Raw genomic sequence first — 16,910 nt, forward strand, 5'->3', positions numbered from 1 at the left:
TTGGCAGAATCCCCTAATGTAGATTCTGCTATCCAGTCAAAACTATAAGCTACTTGTATAGTATGTTTCATTGGAATAGAGTGTTCCTACAGCAATAGAAAGCATAGCTTTCCTGGTATGCTTGTGCTTGGAAAAAGGCACTTTTACTACATATATGGCTCTAGAGTCCTGTTTGCAGCCTAGGAGCAGAGGAACCCTGAAGTGCAGCCTGGACAGCTCTTTGTCTTAGAGAACAGAACAACTGGAAAGACCTGGGCCACAGAGAAGATGAAACTAGTGGCAAGCTCCTTTTTTCCCCAGGTTACAAGATGGGAGAAGGAGCTGGACTGTCTAAGGTTGACACCAATGCCATGGAGCCATTCAGAAAATGCATTAAAAAAATCCATGAAAAATAATCATTGTTGAACATAACCGTTAATTTACTGAACATCAAGGACTATATTCAAGTGCATGCTATAGTTATGTGTATTTGGGGGGAGGAAGGAAGAACATTTTATGAGCTAAATCATCATGGTAGAATTTAGGTGTTTGTAACACAAGATTACACAAGGCCCTCTCAATAACAGAGAGAGTACAGATGACTTCTAAATGAGTATTCTTAGTAACTTAACCTCAAAGAACAAAAGGCATCTACAGTTCCTGTACTGTGAACTGCTTTCAGAAACTGCTTTTCTATGTATAAAGGCCAGCTCCTAGTATATTGTGATTGCCATTGCACTATAAACAAAGAGCATTATTAAAACAGGAGATGGAGAAATGTGCCAGATCTTTTCCAGTGGTCATTATGTATAAAGGCACAACCTCACATAAAACATTTCTGTTTCCATCACTTTATTTAATTAGAGACACAACAGTAGATCCTCACAAATCTGTGATTAGAAGCCTGAAGGAAGGATGGGCTTTTGTATGGGAGACTTTAAACTAAGACGCTCTCACTCATTAGGGATAAAAATCAAACAACAGAAAGTTAAAAGAACTTCTCCCAGATACCCTATGCCTTCCTATAACAGAAGGACAGGAAAGGGGTCAAAATTGAGGGGCATATTATACGTCACTAGCCTATGAATTCACAATAGAGGGGATTAAGATAAAAAAAACAACAACAGGTAAATGAGGTTTTACAAGACACATGGCATATATATTTAGAATAAGAAGCATGTTAGATACAAAAGAGCACGTGTAATTACTGTTCCTGGACAATTATTTCAACTGTATATCCACCTCGCGTTTATAGGATACCACAATCCAACTTGCCTATATAAATGTATTTTGCACTTGCAACAGCATGCCTAAATTGTTGAAGAACCAGACCTATTAACAGAAGTTGTGTGTACATTAAAATACCACAGAAGCAATTCATCCTATTCCTTCATAGCAAAGGATGATCACTAGGAAAGTGAATAAAAATTTTGTGTACTCTTTTCTCACACATTTATGGTTGAACAAGCATCTAGGTAGGTGCCTGGTAAGACTGACTACTAGACCAGCAGTTCCCAAATGAGGTCACAACATCAGTGGATGGGGTCATGATAAACAGGGCCCTGGGGTTTTCCATTTGCTGCAGAAAAACGTGGATTTTCCCCTTTAAAAGAGAAAATAATGGCTTTCTCCTTTAAAAGAGAAAAATGCTGGAAAATGCAGAATTCCAGCCTGCAAGGGGCTGCTTGGCATGGGGGGAGTAGGGGAGGGCAATCAGAAGCATGTGTGTGCACATGCACCTGCCAGTCACAGTTGGAGTACTACACCCAGTTCTGGGCTCTGCACTTTAGGAAGGATGTGGAGAAGCTTGAGAGAGTCCAGAGGAGAGCCACGCGCATGATCAGAGGACAAGAGAACAAGTCTTATGAGGAAAGGCTGAGAGACATGGGACTCTTCAGCCTGGAAAAGTGAAGGCTCAGGGGTGACTTGGTGGCGGCCTATAAATAGATTAGGTGTGTGCGCCGGGAGCTGGGAGAACATCTGTTCACCAGGGAAGACAAGGTCTAAGACAAGGTAACCAAGGGAAGACAAGGTCTAACGGTCACAAACTCTGGGAAGACCATTTTAGACTGGACATAAGGAAAAACTTCTTTACTGTCTGAGTTTCCAAAGTCTGGAACAGACTCCCCCCAGAAGTGGTGCAAGCACCTACTTTGGATACCTTTGGACGACTGGATGCTTATCTTGCTGGGATCATTTGACCCCAGCAGACTTCCTGCTATGAAGTAAAGAGCAAATTCACTTTAAGTTGTCCTTCATAGAAATTATAAGAGCAACAGAAAAATATTGCACCTTTCAAAGGCTTGAATTAAGAAATCCACCCAATGATAAAAAAATCCATTAAAATCTTTATAAGACAGAAGGGAGACATGACAAAAATAATCACTGGTGACATTTTTATTCAATTGATGTCACAAAAGCTTTGCAAAATAAATCATAAAAACAACAAAATAAGAGACAAGGCAAGTTTGTTTCATATTTACAGCCGCCATATTTCAGACAGAGGTGACAGGAGTATGTAAACCATACAACAATTTTTTTTTAGAACACATTATTAGAGTTTATATTATATTATCTTTTTAACCACTGAAAGAAATCTGTGCATTCCCAACTGCCCAAGGTACCCGATTCCAATCCTCAGACTCTTCCTTGGAATGACTTTCACATATATATTTTACATATATATAAAAAAAAGTTAGAGACACTTTTATCTCTTTGTAAACAAACAAAAATCCTCAAGTTCATTTTTCCAGGCATTAATAAGGTAACACAATAGAATTAATACTAATGCTTTATTTTTTGGCTATTAAATTAAAAAAAAATATTCAGTGAAAGGTGAAAACAGACTAATTTAGGATAATCTTATTCTGTTGGATTCTGGATAACAATCAGGAAGTAGTCTTTATCTGTAAGAAAAAAAGGAAAGTTAGTGGCCCATTATTAGTATTCATTTATTTATTACAATAAATAACTAATAAATGTATTTTAATTCATATGTACTTGAATTCCTTTGCATTTTAACATGCTATGAACAAATTGAAACCAACAGCAAAAACTCATTAATGAACAAAGCAGCTTTAGCACACACATCCATGGCCAATCTCATCAGTCTCTCTAATTTTATCATGGACTAATACAAGTAGCCTCTATGCAACGGGATGTTCCCAAGTAGCAGTCCCAGATTACCTCTCAGAATTTGCTTCCAACTCATGCATGAACTCATGGAACAAAGGTGGGCTGAGCACGATGGAAATCCCTACATCCCGCAGGCAGATTACAGAATCACAAAATAGAAGGGTTGGAAGGAACTTCAGGATGTCATGTAACCCAACTGCCTGCTCAAGGCAGGATCATCCCTAAGCCATCCCCATCAAGTGTTTGTCTAAGATTGCAGGACTACAGTCACCATATTTGTCTTCGGTCTGAAATAATGCTCACTACACCTTTTCTTCTTCCACATGGAGATTCAGGAGCACTGAATCCACATAAGCAGTGTATTTGGCACTAGCACACAAGGGTCCTCCTTGCCATGTGTAGGCACTCTGCCCGAGTCATCACCTTCTCAACACAGCCCCCACCACAGCTCTGATAGGACTGAGGGGCCATCTGTCCTAAGTGAATTGCAACCATATTGCCCCAATTTCTTGTTTGTGACACTTATCCAGTGACTCAATGAAACATGCAGACCTTCTCTTGGTTAGGTATTTTATGCTTAAGTTTCCCCCAATGCTACCATGTAAGTGAAGTAAATGTGTTGGTAATCACTGCTGGCACCATAAGCTTCTTTAGTTTTACTCTGAAACGTGGGAGCAATAGTGGTAAATTAACCCTGTGTTAGAAGGGACTTTCTAGATCTGCCAGTCTAATCCCCCTGCTGCAGGCAACCACACCCTATAATTCCTTTTCATAAACTGAACAGGCTCTATCCCCGGGGTGGACAAAATACAGCCCATGAGGCCATTCTACCTGGCCCATGGGGCCCCTAAACATTTTTGAAAATGAATATTTTTCTGTCTTTGGTTCCTGTCAAAAATGACAGGAACCAAGAGCAGTAGAACCCAGGGGAAGCCCAGCGGGCTCCCGCAACAGCAGGGCCCACCCAGCCCCACCCCCACCCAGCTGGAAGCTGCAGCAGGGGCTTTTGACCTGGGACCACGTGGCTGCACCGGTGCAGGAACCTCAGGTAAGTGTGTGTGTGAAGGGTGGGGGCAGGGAAGGAGCTGGTACAGAATGCAGGGAAAAGCGGCCCCTCGCCTGCCCTGTGGCCAGCGCTCCCTGTTGCAGCTGCTCATAGTCCACGCGGGGCTGTCCTGAGCAGGCACAGGCAGCCCCGTGAGGGCTGTGAGTGGCTGCAGTGCGGGGTGCTGGCCACAGGGTGGGCAAGGGGCTGCTTTTCCCCTCCCGTGCTCAGCGCCAGCTCATAACCTGCCCCCGCTGCCAGCCTGGGCTCTGGGCTCGCTCGTGGGGCTGCGCCGTGGCGACAGCAGCTGTGGCCCCCCCCCCGCACTTGCTGCACAGGGCAGCACACCCCGCCCGGAGTGCCTGCCCGGAGCTCGCACACTGGGAAGCCCAGAGGCAATGGTGACAAACACTGCCTGGTGCCTTGTGCTGCAGCTGCTCGCAGTCTGTGTGGGGCTGCCTGTGCCTGCTCAAAACAAAATGAGGGCAGGGGGTACATGGCAGGATGTTCTGCTTGTGCCCCTTGCCCCCCAGCCAAAGCCCCTGCCCCCCAGCCTGGGCTCTGTAGCTGTCAGTAGCTACCTAGAACCTGGGCCAGCTGCAAACATCTGCTGCCTCTCCACCCCGGGCCCCACCTATGCCTGCTCAGGATAGCCCCACATGGGCTGCGAGCAACGGCCACAGGGTGGGGGAGGGGCCACTTTTCCCTGCACTCAGCACCAGCTCGTTTCCTGCCACGGAGCAGGGGATCGGGGCTGTGCTCTGCCCCCATCCTGTACTGCGGGGGGCACTGGGAGTAAGTGGGTGCACGGGGCCCACACCAGTGTCCCAGGGCCAGTGCCAGCAGGGCCCAGAGCAGGGCAGCAGGAGCACAGGGTCCTGACTGGCAGGGGCTCTATGGAGTTGGGCCAGCTCCCCCCTCTCCCTGCTGGTGCAGCTCAACCCGGCTCCACAGACCCCTGCCAGCCTGTGCCGCTCTGGGTCCCTCTGACGCTGGCCCTGAGACATTGGTCCCAAAATAGCGGGGCACCCATGCGACCCTCGACAGCTTCCCAAAACTGGGTAAGCAGCCCTGCACCTGAAATAATTGCCTGCCCCTGCTCTATCCTAAACTTAGTCTCTTTGCCTCCTCACTCCCCCGGCGGGCTGTTCTAGAACCTCACTGCTCTGATGGCTGGAAGTCTTCTAATTTCCAGCCTAAATTAATTCAGGGACAATTTATGCCTATTTGTTCTTGTGCCAATATAATCCTTCGTTTTAGCTCTTTTCCTTTCTTGGTGTTGTGCTTTCATGTATCTAGAGGAAATAATCACATCCCCTTTCAGCTTTTTTTTTTTTTTGCTAATCAAGGTAAGCTTTTGTAGTCTCCTCTGACACAAAGCTTGCCAATTCACAGATCATCCCAACAGCCCTTCTCTGCATATGTTCCAATTTGAATACATTTTTTTCTGAACATGATACCCAAAACTCGTGCACTGTGTTCTAGATGGGGTCTTTTTAGGGCCTTATAAACTTCTTTTAAGATTCTCCTACCTTTACTAGAAATACTTTGACTGACACATAATTGCATTTGCCTTTTTCACAGCCATACCACACTGATGGTTCAAACACCCTGTAATTAGCAAGTACCCTTGCCTCCTATATTATTTCTAATGTATATCAGTTGTTCTTGGCATTATTCCCCAGTGCATGATCTTTTACTTTACACTGAAGAATTCATCCCAGTTCTACTACTGTTGTCCTCAAGATCATCCTGTCCCTCCTGTGTCACATCCTGATACTTCTTGCTGGTGATATCTCCTAATTTCATGTCTTCAGCAAATTTCATCAGTAGTCCTACTTTTTTGTGCCAAGGTCTTTAAATAAAATATTAAACAAGATCAGTTCCTTGACTGATCCATGAGTAACTTCATTATTTTTTCTTCAGCCCAATACTTCTTTCCACACAGCACCAACGTCACCCCTTAATCCAGGTCCTTAAACATTTTAAAATTTTTGTACTAAACCCTATCTTTCACTAGTTTAACTAACAGTTTCCCATATGACACTGAAGTCCAGATAAGAGCTAATGCAGTTTTGCTTTCTAGAACTGTAGCTCACATACTCCTTTTGGATTGCATACATTTTTTCATAGAATCATAGATAATTAGTTGGGTGAACAAAGGGAATGTAGCAGATATAGTGTATCTGGATTTCAGTGAGGCTTTTGACAAAGTCCCACAAGATCGTCTCATATACAAGTTGGAGAAATGTGGACTAGATAAAACTACTATAAGGTGGATAGACAACCGGCTCAATAGCTACAAGCAAAGGGTAATTATAAATGCATCTATGTCAGAATGGCAGGAGATTTCAAGTGGAGTCCCACAGGGGTACGCCCTCGGCCCTGGGCTGTTCAATGTATTCATTGTTGGTTTGGATGCTGGAATAGAGAGCTTCTTAAGCAAATCTGCAAGACATGAACCTGAGTAGCATTGGGATCATACTGGAGGACAGGAGTGCAATTCAGAAGGACCCTGACAGATTGGAAAACTGAGCTGGAGTTAACAGGATAAAGTTCAATGCTGAACACGTAAGGTGCTATGTCTCGGGAAGAATAATCAAAAACACAAATACAAAACAGCTGACAACCAGCTTGATGGCAGCACCTCAGAGAAAGATCTAGGAGTCTTAGTGGATTACAGACTCAATATGAGCCTGCAATGTGATGCAGCTACACAAAGGCAAATTTGATTTCTGGCTTTATGAACAGGAACATTATGTTCAAGACACAGGAGTTCACAGTGCCTTTTTTACTTGGCACTGATGAGGCCTCATTTTGAGTACTGTCGGCTGAATTGGTAAGGGGTCATCAAGGACTAGCCATACCTACGTTATAGGTATTTCCCATGCTTCTGGGCTCGCAGGAAGGAATTGTAGCAGCAAGAAAGAAACATGTCAGGGTTCTGTTCCTCCCACTTTCCTCAGAAGCATTGGGTATTGGCTGTAGCCAAGGCTGGGAGATTTTAACTGGGTTGTGCAAATTCTCCTGCTGGGACTAAAAACTAGAGGCTCCTGGTTAGAGAGACCTGCTCATCTGCTCAGGGGCACCACATTTGGGGTCAGGAAGGAATTTATGCTCAGACTGGTACACACTGCAGGGGGGGGAGGGGGGAGGTTGCTGCCCTCCTCTGTAACAAGAAGTATGGCATTCTTCCTTGGGTTTCTGAAGTATATTTAACAACCCTTGCAGCAAGAAGACGCTGACAGCTCTTGTACCCTTTCTTTAGGGTTAGGGTGCTTTGCCTTATGACTGTGACGGGGTATATGTTGTTTTGATAACAGGCAAGACAAAGATTTGTATTGGACAGCCTGGAACGGGATGATCCTGTCTCTGGTAGGGGGATGCATAAGATGACCTCCAGAGGACCTGTCTAATCTTACTTTTCTGTGGTTTTATGATTCTATACATACCCCAAAAGGATGTTAGCAGACAAGGTTCCTTGGGTGAATTTGATATCTTTTATTAGACCAACCCAAATGGTTGGAGAATAGTTATTAAGCAAGCTTTCAGGTTCAAAAACCCTTCGTCAGGCTAAGGAAGTTTCAGCAGTTGGTGCGTGCTCTTCCTAGATGGAATGAAAAGTAAAGAAGCCAGAGGCTGGGCTGGGGAGTCAGTTGGCCAGGCAGATTATAATGTGTCAGAAATCCAATGTCTATGTTTAGTCCATGATCTCTAGTATCCAGGAGGTTGATGAAATGGAGTTCATAGGGTTGTCTCTGGGAAGTGTTGTGTAAGTTGCCTTTGAGGATCAGGACTGAGATTGAAGAGAGAGTGGTTTTCTTGTGAGAAATGTGCCCCCACCGGTAATTGGGCATTTCTGTCTTTGATAGATTTACGGTGTGTGTTAATTCTGGTGCGCAGTTGTTGTTTGGTCTCTCCTACATATTTTCCATCAGGGTATTTGGTGCATTGGATGAGGTATATTACATTTCTGGAGGTGCAGCTGTAAGATCCTGGGATGCTGATGGCTCTGTTGTGGGGTGTAGTAATTGTGAGGGTGGTGGAGATGTGTTGGCAGGTTTTGCATTTCTTGTCATGGCACGGTCTGGATCCTTTTGGTGTGTTCTGGGGTTGAGGAAGTTTGCTTCTGGTGATGAGGTTGGCGAGGTTCGGTGCTTGTTTGAAGGCTAGGATGGGTGGCTCTGGGAAGATCTTTTTAAGAATAGGGTCTGCCTATGTCCTTAGACCAACATGGCTACAACCTAAACCCCTGCAACACCAAAAGGATGTTTGTACCCTAGTCTAGGAAACAGCTTTCTAGAAAACTCAGTGCCTGTATCACAGAAAAAATTGTGTCTGTCCAACACATTACCTTTGGTAAATCCATGTTGCATATTTTCCTGTTTTCTATTTACAGCAATGTCTTTATTATTTTCTTCTTCAATATTTCTTTTAAAAGTCTTGAGGTGAAACTAATGAGTTTATAGATACCTGGATCACTTCCCAACTCCTCAAGTATAACTGCTACATTTTTTGTTCTCTAGCCCGATGGTAACACCCACAAGTTGATAATTTATTTTGCTTCTCCCTCAGTTTTGGTAATGTCCAGTTCTATACGATCATTTCTGTTGGCCATCCAGTTCTTGCCTCCATGTTTAATATCACCATCCTAAAGGAGAGTAGTTTTGGAGGCATGCCTAGATTATCCTTAATCCTTACCTCATACACACTGCATAGAGGCCCCATTGCTTCTTCGCTTGCTTTCTTACTTATATGGCTGAAGAAGAACCTGTTTACTACATCCTTTGCAAGATCTAACTCAATTTGACTTTTGGAAATAGTCACTTGATTTCTACATTTCTTGACTTCTACAATACAGCTTTCCTTGCTGCTCAGTCCTTTCTTCTATTCCTTGTAGATTCTCTTTTTATACCCAATTATTCCTCTCGATTATTTATCTAGTTAAACCTGCAGCCTCTTCCCTACAAGTGCTTTTACTTGCTTAAGATGCAAGCCTCACATAACTTTTGTACCTTTGACTTAAAAAAAAAAGTTCAGGCATCCTCTAAATTCAAATGCTGGAGTTCTAGTTCACTCAAGTTTAAGGTCTTAAAATGGCAAACTTTGACAGTTACACATATATCTTTGGTTATCTTTTTGTATAAATTAACCCGAATCAACTCATGAAAATTTGTTCTGAGGTTATTTTCTATGATCTGCTCTTATGTAATGTACTTGTTTCTTACCAAAGACCATTCTAAAAGGAGCATCACTTCTTGTGGGATCAGTGATTATTTGGTGAAATCTCTCAGCTATCATATCCATAGAATCATAGGAAAGTAAGGCTGGAAGGGACCTCATATGGTCATCTAGTCCAGTCTCCTGCTCAAGGCTGGACATTCTTGACTAAATCATCCCAGCCAAGTGTCTTCAAACCTGATTTTGAAAGTTTCTAAGGATGGAGATTCCACTTCTCTAGATAACCTGTTCCAATATCTAGCCACCATCCTAATCAGAAAGTTCAGTGTACTCTCCAGCCTAAATTTCACCTGCTGCAGCTTGAGGCTGTTACTCCTAACCCTGTTCCCTAAAGCCACAGAGAAAAGCCCATCTCCATCTTCTCTATAATCATTCTTCAGTATTTGAAGACTGTTATCAAGTCCCCCCCCAGTCTTCTCTTCTTTTCTTCTTTAGGCTAAATAACCATAGTTTTTTCAGCCTTTTGCTGAAGTCTTGTTCTCTACTGGACTCTTTCCAAACTGTCCACATCCTTCTTGAAGTGTGGCCCAAAACTGGATACAGTACTCCAGGTGAGGCCTCACCAGTGCTGAATAGAGCAGAAGAACTACTTCCCTTGATTTGCAGGTGAAACTTCTGTTAATACAACTCAGGATGCTGTTAGTTTTTTTGGGTTTTTTTTTTGCAACAAAAGCATGCTGTTGGCTCATATTTAGCTTATGGTCCACTGCATCCCCCAGGTCCTTCTCTGTACTACTGTAGCCTACCCAGTTGTTAGGTAATGGGTATTAGTAGCATTTGTTCTTCAATTTATATCTGGAAAGTTAAAGTCTCCCATAATGACATGATCTTTAGGAAGAGAAGTAAAACTAACAATCCAGAGAATTTCTGTCTACAACCAATTTCAGTCCTGTGGGTTTATAGGAAAGTCCCAGATCTACCCCAGCAGAATCTCTTGTAGTATCATTCCCCAAGTGATCTTGTCCCATACAGATTCTGGTTTATCCATGCTGTCCCTTCTTATTTATTTGCAGTCCATCACATGACAAAGTCTGATATAGGCATGGCTCCAGATAAAGGGCTCCCTGCTCACAGAACTCGTCTAACAATATGCTACACGCTTCTGATCCTGCATATCAGCGAATCTCAAGTAACTTCCCACTCCGGCTTGTTTCAGTAGTGAGTTTGGCCATATTAGTCTGAAGCAGCTCACAAAACATGTTCTGGAGATTTCCACCTCTTCTGTTTTTATGTTAACAAGACAACACGAGAGGTTTTGGTCTTCTTTCAAACCTGGTTTTACGGTGTGAAGTGGAAGAGAAGAAACCATTTCCAACACCCAAACATAAAAGCAGCAAGCTGGAGTAATAGTCAAGGGGACCTGCAGTGAACCAACACCAGTTTCTTGGCTAAAGGTGGTATATATGCTACATTAGAAAGCAAATGATAGGACTCACTTTAACAGGCCTTTACAGATCCTGTGCCACAGGAGGCTTGATGGGGAAGTATGGTAAGTTCTGTGACAACAGGAGACTCTGAAGCCTGACATCATTGAATGTTTAAGGCTCTCTTACCTGGAGCAACCATGATCTCATTTTTCTTGGAGCGAATCCGCAGGAATGTGAGGTCATTCTGAGGATCAATCTCTCTCACGGTGCTCCTTGCCTTCATGATGAAGCTGTGCATTAAGCCTGCATATTGCATTGTTGTGGAGTTGTCCACGGTGCTTTTGATAGGGATACCTGCAGAAAGATGTGGCAACTGTGGTGAGACAGCTGATAGGCTATCTGGGATGACCCTAATCTTCGTGTACTCACTGGACCCCATTGTAAACCCCTTTAAGTAAGTAGATTTTACAGTAAACATTTGAGATTTAAAAAAAACAAACAAACCATGGGGGAAAGTAAACTGTGGAAAGAGCAGGTGCAGACCTTGAATTCAGATACCTCCTTTCAAAGTTTGAGATCCAAACATCATTACAGTCAGACAATAACTCTTAAACTGTGTTCAATGGAGAGCTTTCAAGCTACATTGTGCTGGTTTTCTCTTACTCCCAGCTGTTTCCATGAACCTCCAGCCTTTGTTTCAAAGAGCATATGCTCAGAGCAAGGAACAGCTGCGACTAGATGTTAATATTCAAATAAAGGGAAGACAAAAGAACTACCCCTGGGAACCATAGATGGTAGCCAGGCTCAGCTGCTTCTCAGCAACGTGACCAACGCCCTCCATACGTTTGTGTACCCTTGATGGGTTTTCTTCTGACTGGGACAGCTTTAGTTTATAGCTAGGCTCCACAAGGGCAGCTCCAGTAGAGGCTGCTGCAGTTACATTAATACAGTGATAGGCAAAATATGGCCTGTGGACCAGATCTGGCCTCCAGAAGAACTTTGTCCAGCCCACGGTGGATCCCTTGGTCCCACCTGGCCCAGGTACTGTATGGCTCATGGTGCATCCCACCACCCCCTGGGCATGCAGTGGGGCTGGGACAGCTCTGCAGCTGGACTGCCTTTCTAGGCAGCTCAGGCAGCAGCGGCTCCTTCCAGCTGCCGCTGCCACTGGCTCCAGCCTCCTGGTACAGGCAAGAACCCATGCGCACAGCCCCAGCCCTGGCCTGCCTGGTGCCTGCTCCAGACTTGCCCGCCCACGATGAGAAGCAGAAGCTACTGCTACTCAGTGCAGTCCCTCTCCTTCACTGCTGTTGGGCCCTTTATGTTGCAGCCACCCAGAGCCCATGCCCAGGATGCCCTGCGGCTCCTCTGCACTGCCACCACTGCCCCTCTGCACGGCCTGGAGGCAGCAGCGACAGTGGCAGAGAGGAGATCACAGAACAAAACCCAGAAGCACCCCCCATGTGCCCTCCATTTTTGGATGAGTCTCTTGATCCCTCTCGTGCTCACTCCCCCTCTTGACCCATAAATCTTGCATTCATAGCTGCATGATAGGTCAGATTTAATAGAAGGGTGGAGAGTGCCCCACCCTAGACTACCCTTTAACCTGGTGTTTTGGGCACTCTTCTGGGCATGGGAGATATAGGTTTAAATGCCCTCAGCATGAGGAGGGTCAGAATCCAGGCCTCCCACTTTGAAGGAGAATGCTCTAACCACAAGTCTGTTATGGAAGAGAACACCACATTCAGGAATCCTGGTTTTCTCTGATAAAAAAATCCCCAATTTTCGGATTAAAAATAGTAACCCCAAATCCACATTTTTCCGTGATTAAAATGAAACACCACTATATATATTTCTAGAAAAGTCAGAGATTGTATCAAGGAAAAATCATGTTCATCTGACACGCTACCTTTGGTAAATCCATGTTGCATATTATCCTGTTTTCTGTTTACAGCAATGTCTTAAATTATTTTCTTCAATATTGTTTTAAAAGCCTTGAGGTTTAACTAAATGAGGTTATAGATACTTGGATCACCTCCCCACATCCCTCTTAAGTGTAACCGCTACATTTTCTGTTCTGTTCATATACAGAGGTGTTTCAATTTAATCACAGAAAAACGTGGATTTGGGGTTACTTTTTTTAAGCTGAAAATTGGGGATTTTTTTTTTATTAGAGAAAACCAGGATCCCTGTTCATCACCACCCTCTCCAGCTGTGTACATTAGTGCATGTTAGGTGCATTCCAAGCATGATTACTGAATCTGGCCCTCAAGGGACTTGGGTAAAAGGACAATTAGTCTATGAATCTCTAAGAGACTCAGGTATAAGATAGAGATGAATAGCTCAGCAGTTCCATGATGGTAGGGTCTCAGAACATATGTAGCAGAGCTTCAGGCATATAAAGAACAACTCATGAGAGAAACGTAGGTGTTTACAAACTCTGAGGAGCCCAGGAGGTTAAATATGTAGAGGTAATTGGACGTATGTACCCAAATACCACCTCACTCCCTTGTCAAGCCTCAAAAACACTCAGGTGCCTACATTATTTCTTCAGGTCACAAAATTAGTCTGTAGCAAAGCAGGGAACAGAACTCAAGTCTCCTCACTTCTTCTCCATTCCTCTATGCACTGACAATACAGTCAAATTGCCTTTCTGGGGAAAAGAGAACTTGTTGAGATCATTTGATCCATTTTTAAACAACAGCTTTACTGGTCCTTAAACTTCCTTTTCTAATTAAGCAACATTCTTAGAGAGCACAACCAGACTGGCATAATACCTTCTGAATTAACAATAATGATTCCTTGGACTCCTTTCTGACTCTGAATCCGCTTTAGTGTTTCTTCCACCTCAGCCTGCAAAGGAAAGAAATGACAGAAAATAAAGCATCATGATGTCTTAAAGGTGTAATTTGCCTCCAAATAATGTTCTGTAATAATATATCTAAAAATAAAGCTGAGCCATTGAGATGATTCAAATAGATACTACTCATTTTGTGAGTGCAAAGCACAGCTATCGTTGGGACTACCATATCAAGGCCTTTTTTAGTTGCTTTCAAGCCCATTGTCTTCTCTGAAGTCGTTTGTAATAACAACCCTTTGGAAGCTTCAAATCTGTTCTTTAATCTTTCCCTCTCCCCTCCTCCCAATACATCATACGTTCATTTCTTATCATAGGTTTGCTTAGGAGTGCAAGACCATGGAATCTGTCATTATTGGGCGAGTCATTTGGGCTGCTAGACCTTCTTTTAATATTTGTAGTCACACTATGGATGGGATTTATTAATACATTTTAAGGATAGAATTTGGGGTTTATGATTATTTTTTCTTTTAAAGGCAATTAAAAAACATATGCAAAGGGAAAAACCTGGACTGTAGCCGTTAGCCTATAACAGAAATTCTGCTAAATGAGCAATTGAAATCTAATTATTGCCAACAGTTTAATTTTACTATTCCACAGTCATTACACAAGATTTGTGCCAAAGTATTACCCATTAGTTGCTGTAAAGTAGCATCAGCTTCAAAAGATTTTGACAATTCTTTTAGAAATACTCAATCTGACATCTGGGAGGTGGATATCTGACCAATCAAAATTTACTTGGGTCCTCTCTAAGGGCACCACAAGATCAAGTTAATCATGGGTTGACTTTACACAGTAATGAGGATCACCCCTTGAGTGGTTCTGGGCACACTCAACCCCCATTAAAGAAAATGAAGGCACACAGGAACTTTTCAGAAGCAAGCAAAACAGACTTTTACCAAAAAAAGGGAAAGGAAAAGGGAAACCATGGCAAATGAGAAAAGGCAATGATGTCTAAAAGGCCAGGCTCACTCTATAAAATTTTGTTAGTATAGCTATGCTCGTAAGGAATGCAAGAATTAATCAATAAATCACAGCCCTGCCACAGAGTTGTGCCAGAAACCCCCTTCCCTTTTACATAAAACCTATATGCAAATAAATGACTCTCTTTAAAGTTAGAAGCGTCATCCCCATTAGGGGGCATTACTGGCATAAAAAAAGCTTTACTGGGGTAAACCAACCCCAAGAATTGGCAACTATGGACCTCACAAACTATTGCATTTACTTTGTTTTTGCAAACTACAGCTTGCCTGTCTCACTCAGTATGGAAAAGCAAATGATTAACCAGAGAAGTAAATCATAAAGGCTGAGAAGGAGGGGGAGAAAATGATGAGGGGCTGTACTCAAGTAGGGAGTAAGAATACAGCTGGCTATCAGAAAGATAGGTTTATTGAAGAAGCAGTGCATGGGAGTTCATTGATTAAAAGAAAAAAAAAATGTCAACAAAAAGAAAAAGGGGCAGTCAAGTTCTGGCTGTGTGCCAGAGCAGCCAACAGCAGCTGTGGGTTAGGGTGGAGTGAGAAGCAATGCAGTGTGGGACATCTGAAGGACTGATCAGACAGCTAAGGGAATGCTTAAGAGTCTACATAACACTGAACCATCTCAGGAAAATTTAAAATAGTTTAACAGGCTTGCTTATCTGTCTGCTTAAGGTTTAAACTACATTTAAGCTGATCTGTGTCATGCACATCCATGGCCTTACAATATAAAGCTTCCCTTTACAAAGCCCTTAAGATTTCTTCAGAAAAGCATCTGACAGACTATCAGCTATGGCTATGTCTCCATTTCCCTGATTCAGCTGCAGAAAGCTCTGGCTGTAGCCAGCAGCTACCACCTGCAAGCTCTCTCAAGCACATGCACATGCCTGTGCACCTCTGACTGCTGGGCTGGGGGGGCCACTCTGGGAAGGCAGTAGGCAAATGAAGGCAGGGAAGTGTTTTCAAGCACCAGGAGCCAGTACCAGGTAATAAGAAAAGCTGTACACCCCCATGGAGTGGAAGAGTTGATTTGCCAGAAGGGAGGGTCCTGCTGCTGGTGAGGGGCACTGAGATGCATGCACTCAGATTGCTGTCAGTAAAACTTTACAGCAGGGCTGTCCAGCTGGCAATGCACGAGGGGTTAACACGCAGCCCCTGGGCCCCCACTATGCTGAAGCAGCAGCCAGGATCTTGGGGCTCCTCCTCCCTCCCTCTCCTAGTCGCCACTGCCTGACCCAGGCCCAGGGGACAAAGCAGCGTGGTGCAGCCAGGAGCACCCTGCAGGACGCTGCAAGCGAGAGGCTTCCTGTCCCCACGGGTACGAGGCCGCCGGGGCCAGGGTCCTAGCCACAGACGTGGCGCGCCTCATGTACCGGACGCAGCCAGGGGCCGCGGTCCACGCGAGCTTGGCCCCCGGGGGTGCGCGGCCGCCAAGGAGAAGCACAGACCAGGGCGCGCGGCTCCAGGCACATCCCGGGGATCAGCCTACAAGGAGCTCGGGGCCGCGCGGCCAGGCCCGCCCGCCCGGCACGAGTTGCTCCAGGCTCTGCAGCCTCCGCGCGGGGAAGACGACACCGCGGCTCCCGGGACCCAGAGCCGCGCCCCGCCCCGCCCCGGACGAGTCTCCTTTGCACCGGGCAGCAGCTGCAGCTCTCAGCTTCCCCCCCTCGCCGCCCCGATCCGAGGCCCGTCCCGCAGCCCCTGGGCCGACATGTCCACCCGCACCTGCCCCCACGCTCACCATGGCGGACGGGACGGGACAAACCTTCCCCACAGCCACCACCCCAGCAAAGCCTTGTCACGACTCCAGCACACATGCGCACCCAAGCCGGGGACACGGGACTCCACCACCCAATGGCTCGCGCAAAGAGGCGGTGGGAGGCAGGACTAGGCAGCGTGCATCATTTCCTCCTCTGCCCCGGAAGCGGACTTAACACCAGCGATTCTCTCGGAAGAGGCGGGGCCAGGCTGGGGGTTCGGCGAGAGGCAGGTCGAAACGGGGCGCGGGGCAGGCCGAGCGGGAGCTTGCGAGGCTTCAGCCCAGGGGCGGGCAGTTATTTCGGGTGGAGGGTCGCTTACTGAGTTTTGGCAAGCCATTGAGGGCCGGCAGATAAATATCTATTTTTTAAAATCTTTAGGGGCCCTGCGGGCCAGATAGAATAGCCTGGCAGGGCACTTCCGGCCTGTGGGCCGCACTCTGTCCAGCCCTGTTCCAGGAGCTCATCTCCCGCCTGCCGCGCCCGGCCAAGGGGCGCGCAGGCGCTGGCTGAGAGCCAGTGACGGGCGAACGCTTGTGGGCCGGCCCTTGC

At 45.2% G+C, this 16,910-nt stretch overlaps 1 protein-coding gene across 1 annotated transcript; it reads right to left on the bottom strand.

Annotated features, from left to right (window-relative positions):
• Nucleotides 1-2,361: 2,361 nt before the first annotated feature.
• Nucleotides 2,362-16,432, bottom strand: DYNLRB1 (dynein light chain roadblock-type 1). The gene is made up of 4 exons (XM_014609748.3): nt 16,343-16,432; nt 13,545-13,620; nt 10,954-11,121; nt 2,362-2,885 (listed from the first exon to the last, which is right to left on the bottom strand). Exons 1-4 carry the CDS (start codon nt 16,343-16,345, stop codon nt 2,842-2,844), a joined length of 291 nt encoding a protein of 96 aa, XP_014465234.1. The 5' UTR covers nt 16,346-16,432; the 3' UTR covers nt 2,362-2,841.
• Nucleotides 16,433-16,910: the final 478 nt, after the last annotated feature.

Source organism: Alligator mississippiensis, chromosome 9 (genome assembly GCF_030867095.1).
Source record: "Alligator mississippiensis isolate rAllMis1 chromosome 9, rAllMis1, whole genome shotgun sequence".
NCBI classification, from domain to species: Eukaryota; Metazoa; Chordata; order Crocodylia; family Alligatoridae; genus Alligator; species Alligator mississippiensis.